Source organism: Sinocyclocheilus grahami, unplaced genomic scaffold (genome assembly GCF_001515645.1).
Source record: "Sinocyclocheilus grahami isolate Dianchi unplaced genomic scaffold, SAMN03320097.WGS_v1.1 scaffold650.1, whole genome shotgun sequence".
NCBI lineage: Eukaryota > Metazoa > Chordata > Actinopteri > Cypriniformes > Cyprinidae > Sinocyclocheilus > Sinocyclocheilus grahami.
Window position 1 is genome coordinate 430,280 of NW_015505829.1, and position 7,660 is coordinate 437,939.

General features: G+C 36.0%; 1 protein-coding gene across 1 annotated transcript in view; it reads left to right on the forward strand.

Moving 5' to 3' along the window:
• LOC107558573 (syndetin-like) overlaps nucleotides 1-7,660 on the forward strand; it is a 112,032-nt gene that overhangs the window by 81,298 nt on the left and 23,074 nt on the right. The window contains exons 19-20 of the mRNA XM_016242235.1: nucleotides 1,335-1,483; nucleotides 7,242-7,338. Coding sequence (XP_016097721.1) covers nucleotides 1,335-1,483; nucleotides 7,242-7,338 — 246 coding nt within the window. The remainder of the gene's footprint in view (nucleotides 1-1,334; nucleotides 1,484-7,241; nucleotides 7,339-7,660) is intronic.

Genomic DNA, 7,660 nt, shown 5'->3' on the forward strand with positions numbered 1-7,660 from the left:
TATATATATTTTTTTTTAATAAACAAAGTGCAGTAATATTATCACTATTTTTTTATAGTTATGTTTAATGGGTCACACTATGTGCAGTATGAGGACCAAACCAAATCTCTATGCTGAAAATCTTATGTGCACCCCTGCTTATAGTGGCCATATAACTCATATGTTGTTCTGAATATATTACTCTAGACAAAAGAGTAATATATATTGCTTTGGTCATTGCACATAGTGAAACTGATAGCCAGGAAATGACCTCAGAATGTTTGTTTTGCTATTATACTGTGTCTCACCAGATCTTTCCTATTTAGACCCTCTATTCAGAATTCACTGATGCTGAATTGCTTGTTATTTGCTCTCCAAGTATTTATATCATTCTCTAGAATGAAAGGTAAAAAGTGAACAGTTTAGTGTTTAAGATTGTATTAATGTTTTTGAAATGCATCTATTATGCTCACCAGGTCTGCAATTATTTTAATCAAAACATAGTACAACAGTAATATACAATTCACAATAACTGTTTTCTATTTTAATATATTTTCAAATGAAATGTATCCCTGTGATGGCAAAGCCATATTTTATAGTGTTGCTTAATATACGTGTCATGCATATTTTTAGGATTCTTTGAATTTAAACTTAATTAAAATATGTTTGTAACAATATAACTGTCACTTTTGATCAATTTAATGCATCCTTGCTGAATAAAAAATAATCTTACTGACTACACAGATGCCTTCCTAAGATCTTACACCACTCAACTGACATTGCTAAATTAGTGTTACTAATAGGTAAGAATGTGTCTACGATAATGTGTTGTTGTTTTTTCCACCCACTCATATGTTAATTAACATTAAATGCTCTTGTAAGTCTGCAAACAGTGCAAGCTGACTGTATTGGATCTCTTTTTGATTCTACAGGGAGATGTCTACACACGTACCAAATCAAGTTGTATGATTAATTCATGTAGAATGTAATACAAGTATCCGCAAAGGCAGCACTTCAGCTGTAATCACATATGACCTGAATAGGTTTGTTTAAGAATATTGGGAAATAAGGCTTTGAATATTAATGGAGTGGCAAGGTTCAAATTGCATTGCAATGTTATGATATCCCAAACCAATTTGCATGTTTTGTGAGATGATTCCTCATGGTCATGTGAGCTGTCTTCGCAACATCCACATTTTAGAATTGACTTATTTTATTTTATTTTAAATTTATTAAATTAAATTTTTTGGTCTTTTTTTGAATTGTCTGCAATTTTTGATTGAATGGCTACAGTAGTTCACCTGAAAATGAAAATGACAGGATCAGGATGTAAATATTTGTTGGTGTCTCTGCAGGAGGCTGGAGGGGAGAACGCAGGTCCTCATGCATCTCCTGAGGAAAGGAAGGAGAAGGTCCCCAGACCTCATCTGAGTCAGCTGGTGATCCTGACATCTAGTGATACGCTCTATGGCTTGGCTGAGAGAGTCGTCGCCACTGAATCACTGTAAGCTACTTTAAACCTCCTTACTTAAAGAAATAATTCAACTAAAAATGATAGTGTTTTTTTTGTTTTGTTTTTTACCCACCCTTGTTTTGGTTACAGACATGTACAAACCCGATTCCAAAAAAGTTGGGACACTGTACAAATTGTGAATAAAAACAGAATGCAATGATGTGGAAGTTTCAAATTTCAATATTTTATTCAGAATACAACATAGATGACATATCAAATGTTTAAACTGAGAAAATGTATAATTTTAAGGGAAAAATAAGTTGATTTTAAATTTCATGGCATCAACACATCTCAAAAAAGTTGGGACAAGGCCATGTTTACCACTGTGTGGCATCCCCTCTTCTTTTTATAACAGTCTGCAAACGTCTGGGGACTGAGGAGACAAGTTGCTCAAGTTTAGGAATAGGAATGTTGTCCCATTCTTGTCTAATACAGGCTTCTAGTTGCTCAACTGTCTTAGGTCTTCTTTGTCACATCCATATACACAACATTTATTTACTTTAAATAAATTAAATGTTATTTTATTCATAAAGAAGTATCTTATATTCACCAAGGCTACACTTTATTTGATCAAGGATACAGTATAAACGGTACTAATGTAAAATATAATTTAAATTTTATTTTACGTTTATTTAAAATAGCTGTTTTCTATTTTCACATATATTTTTAAATGTAGGTTACTCCTGTAACGGCAGTGCTGAATTTTCAGCAGCCATTACTCTGGTCTTTAGTGTCACATGATCCCTCAGAGATCATTCTGATGTGCTAATTTGGTTAATTTATTAATTTTGAAAACAGTTGCGCTGCTTAAAGGGATCCCTGGGTATTAAGACTTGTATGGCTTAACATAACGTAAATGATGTCTCTTCCTGAAATATGTAGTAGGAGACCCATTAAAGATTTGTTATTTTAAAAATCACATCGTTTTATACATATTTTGGACTATGGGGGGGGCGCCATTATTCTGATGACGTAAAATGGTTGCACTCGGTGAGCTACTGCCGCTACCTGTTGCTAATTTTCCCACAACCCAACTCGGAATAGACAACTTGGAAAATAAAATACTTTTATGATGACCACAGCTACTGAAAGAGCTTACAGGTGGAGATGGATAAGCATAGGCTTAAACCAAATGCTATACCATCAATTTTTTCCCCACATGGAGTCTAAACGCCCCGGATCTCGAGAAAAATCTGCGCTGAGAAACTCCTCTAGACTCCTCGGCATGTTTACTGGATGACATAGCATTTCTCAGCCGTTTGTAAGCTCTTTCAGTAGCTGTGGTCTACTAAAAGACTCAAAGGCATCAGGATTAAAGTGGAGTGAAAAAAGAAGTGGGTCTTTAGGAAGTTTTATTCGTCCAAAGGCATCTTCCCATTCTTTTCTCCTCTTCTTGTGAAGTCTTGCATTGCTTCTCTTGTTGCCCTTCGACTGAAAATTACAATCAAGAGTCACACAACGTGATATCGTATCAGTATTTTATTTTCTGAGTTGTGTATTCTGAGTTGTGTTGCGGTAAAAAGCCAAAGACTATAGAAATAAGCGCCAGTAGCTCACCGAGTGCAACCATTTAACGTCATCGACGCAGAATGTACTATGCACATAAAATAATGGCGCCCCCCCATAGTCCAAAAACCATGTTGATTTTTTAAAATAACATACATCTTTCATGGGGTTTCTACTATATATTTAAATAAGAGACATAATTTGTTATATTAAGCTATACATGTCTTAATACCCGGGGATCCCTTTAATATTTTTGTGGAAACTTTGATTCTTTAATGAATAGAAAGTTCAAAAGAAGAGCATTTATTTGAAATCAAAATCTTTTGCAACATAAATTTCTTTACTATCATTTTTGCGAAATTTAATGCATGCTTGCTAAATGAAAGTATCATTTTATTTAAAAAAAAGGTACTGAATTTGAATAGTAGTGTACAGATGCATAATGGATCAATAGAATTTTCGTTTTGGGTGAACTATTTCTTTAACTAGTGTCATCATGAAATCAGTGTTTTAAAAGTCCCATATTGTCAAAATTGAAATTTCCTGGCTTTTTTCATGATAACTGAGGTCTAGGTGCTATGTAACTACCATATAAGTTTCAAAACAGTCAATCCACTGTCAAACGCACACAGCCTGCATAAAGTAGCTGTGATTTTTCACGAACCGTTGTGACTTCTGTAAAAAGGTGACGTCAGAACTACTCAATCACCGCCTTCAGTCACCACCCCGAGCACTGCCCACCGTCCCACTCTCCTTTTGCCAAATCCCCAGACAACATCGCACCCATGCCATTGCTGAGCAACAACAACACGAAAACATGTAGAGAAAACGCTGTTCAGACTGAATGTCAGGAAACTACATCATTGCACTTCAGGGCTGTGATGGTCGCCGTGACAACCTAGTCAACTGATGTCTATTGCCACCGGTGGTAGTGCACGTGACGTCACACACTCTATAACAAGCAATAATACAAAGTTTTGTATACAAGTTTGATAATGGTAACAGTTGCAAATTGTTTTACTTAGACTATAAGTCTATGCTAATTCATAAATTACCTCAAACGTCATACATGGCGTTTGATCCTTTAGATTGACAGGTTTGAGCACAGGAAAATACAGTACAGAATACAGAAACCAAATACTACATCGCCAATCTGGAATCATTTCCATTCATGTCATCGATCTGCATTTGTACAAGCGTCTTCAAGTTCATGTGATTGCAAACGCTCGGCTGGTAAGGTTTGTATTTACTGCATTTGGTGTTTGAAAAAAAAAATTACCATTCTGAAATATCCTGTTGTAAGCGCGTTTGAGGAGGTGATTGTTTGTGTCCTGTCGTCGCCCATTCGGGGTCTGAGTTCGGCTCAAACATGTAAGGCCGGACAACATTTCCCTCTGCAGTGACCATCATTACAGGTGTTTCTATTGACCTTACTTGTGAGTATCACCAATCCCCAGCAGGCTACAGCATACATGACCCTAGTTACAGTACCTGTGGTTGGCCTGTCCTTGTGTCACTCAGAAAACAACAGGCCAATCAGAAGAGGGGCTCATGAATATTAATTAGACAGGCCAAAATTGACCTGTATTTTGCAGAGCTCCTGAGAGAGGAGCTGTAAAAATATATTGAGGTTTTTGGTACTTATACTGCAAATATATATTCTTAAGGACATCAAGACTTAAAATAAAACTCCAGAAAGATGTAAAATATGTGACCTTTAAGAAATTTCTGCATTTAAAAAGAGAAGGCAGCCAGATGATATCTGCATCATACAGTATATCCAGCTGTGTAACGTCTTTGTAGCAAAAGTGGAATGAGACTTGCAAATGATCACATTTAAATTAAAAAGCTGGTTGACTCTTGTCTTGTGATCAAGCTTACTGTTGCTAGGTGATAAATGTCTAACCCCAGCAGCCACTTTCAACCAAGCCTGTCTAACCCAATCAGTCATATCACTGTGGTTGTTATCTAATCAGCGAACCCCATTAAGCCTGGCTTTTCTCCTGATGAGTCTACAGAGGTGGGCTGAAGCAGCTTCGGCAACAGCCAGGGGAGTTCATTTCATTAAGTGATGTGATGCCGCAGGGGCTGATGAGAGCTACCTGAATTTCCATCATAATCCTGAAGAGGAAGTCGTCAGGCCTCCAAACCATGTCTTACCTTCCAGTCCTCCTATTCTGACCTTTATTCCGTTTGACTGATTGTTCAGCAAGATGTTAAGCCTTCGTGCAACAGCAGGGAATCCTCCTTTCCAAATTCACAGAGAGAGTTTGATCCTCCCTATAGTTGCTTTGCATGCACCCAGATGGTGTTCGATTCGTGCCAAGCTTTGTGCTGGAGAACGTTTTCAAAGTCTTAGATTGAAGACGGATCAGAAGATCCAGAGTTTAAGCCTGGAAAAGGTTCTTCTCAGGGAAGAATGACTCTCTGCTTTAACGTGATGCACAGAAACTCCACCATATTGAGTCATCAAAGCGGTGAAGGTCTGTACTCTCCTTGCGGAGCAACCTTTGGGTTTTTTTGGGGGTTTTTTTTTTGGAGAAGGTTAGTGGCAGTGCAACCTCTTCTCTGCCCCCCATCATCTCCCTGCACTTCCTTTCTTAATGGAATAATCAATGAAGGCTGCAAAGTCTGAGCAGAGAGCAAGCATGAGGGTGTGAACGATAAGCGACAAAACAGGGTCTCTTGTTACTTTCTGAGTGCTGTATTTATACAAGCGTAACCATACAAACCAAATAAAATAAACAAACGATTATACCCTGTTCCATTGGCACCACATCGATGGCAATACAACAGACCTGTTTTTCTCTTTCAAGATCAAGTATTCTGAATATTAATATATCAAACAATCGGACAAAAACAAGTGACCTCTTACTCAAAAAAAAAAAATGTTTTGGTTCTTTGCCCTTTTACCTTCCACATAAATGTTACATATTTAGATGTAATTTGCTTCTGCCCTGATCATGATTCACTCGATTCACTGATTACCTTCAAATTTATTTTGCCTGTTTTAATTATCAACATAAGAAAAGTTTTTTTTTTTTTTTTTGATAATGATTGTTTGGGGGTTTTTTAAAAACACAATGCCTTGTGAGTCTACTGTTGCTATAGTGACGAAAGCAACTTTGACGTGCATCTGATCGACAGATAAACCATGCTGTCTTATACTGTATGTTGTGGATATTTCTGCAAATTTTGCTTTGCTTAGTAATAACTTCTACAATAAATAAATGTAGGCTTTTCAATCACTTTTGGTTTAGTTTTTTCCAGAGACAGTACATTAAACATTTTGTTTGTGTAATTAACCTGTTTAAATGGTCAAAGCATTCAGCACAGCAAACACAGGCAGAACGCCTTCAGAAGGATGCAGAGATCTATTGTAAAATCTTTTAGAGCTGCTTGGATTCAACTCACTTTATTTTCCTTTTATTTGAAATAAAATTATATCGAATTTGTCTGTGATTTTTATTAGTCTTGTAGGATATGCTCAATTCAGCAGTTAGAGAATTATGCTAATGAATGATAATTTCCCATCTCATTATTACAGGGTCTATAAAAAGTATTGACCCCATGGACTTTTTCATTTTTGTTGTTTTAAAGCACTGAATCACAGTGAACTTAATTTGACTTTGGCACCAGAAAAAGGCTCTATTATGTCAAAATTAACAGATTTTGCATCTGTTCAATTGTGCATATGCAATATTTTATTTATAATTTTTTTCAATTGTTTTAGATTTGAATAGTTTTTTGTTTTCTTGCTGCTGAAATAAAACACTCATTCAACATTAAAAAAATTTTTTTGCAATATTATTATGCATCTGTGTTTAATGTTGCAGAAATGGTCAAAGATACATTTCAAAGGGGTTTTAATTAAGTGTAAATTTATCAATTCTGAATTGAAGGCAGATTACCTTGTTTAATAACTGTAGTACATTTGAACCAGTTTGAAGAAAGTTTTCATTTTGACATGAAAAAATATTTTACTGCTTATCAGTCAAAAAAAGAGGGTGAATACTTTTTATAGTTGCTGCTGCTCTTAATATAGAAGCCCTTATTTCTCATGTCAGAAAATAAAATGAAAGCAGATAAATGTAAGACTGACAAATGTAAGCCTCAAACTTCCTAATCACATCACACCTTTTTTTTTTCACCAACGTAACTAGTTTTCAGCACAGCCAGTTCCCTGTGGGTAACCGATATGTAGCGATTGTGTGCCTTATTTGTGCCTTTTTTCCCCCTGCAGAGTTTTTCTGGCAGAGCAGTTTGAGTTTCTTCAGCCTCATCTCGACACCACGATGCCTTCAGCCAAGAAGCCCTTCCTTCAGCAGTTCTACTCACAGGTCAGTTTCATCCCACTATTTACAGCCCTGACCTTTACAGTTTGTCCTTTAAAGATCATTTTCGATCTCCCACCAGTCTGCTACAGGGTGTCCAGTGTCTTTAAAATGTGGAATCTTTTTTGCTATAGGACCCTAAATGTATTATTGATGTGGAGTGTTGACATAAATCACCAAATAATGGACTATAACAATATTAGGTGAAATGAGGTGTAATTACTACAATGCCTTGTAGAAGGTTATTTAATTTGTCTGTGAAATGTCTTTACCAGTATTGAGGTTTTTTTTTTTTTTTTTTTTTTTTTTTTTTTTTTTTTATGTTTTT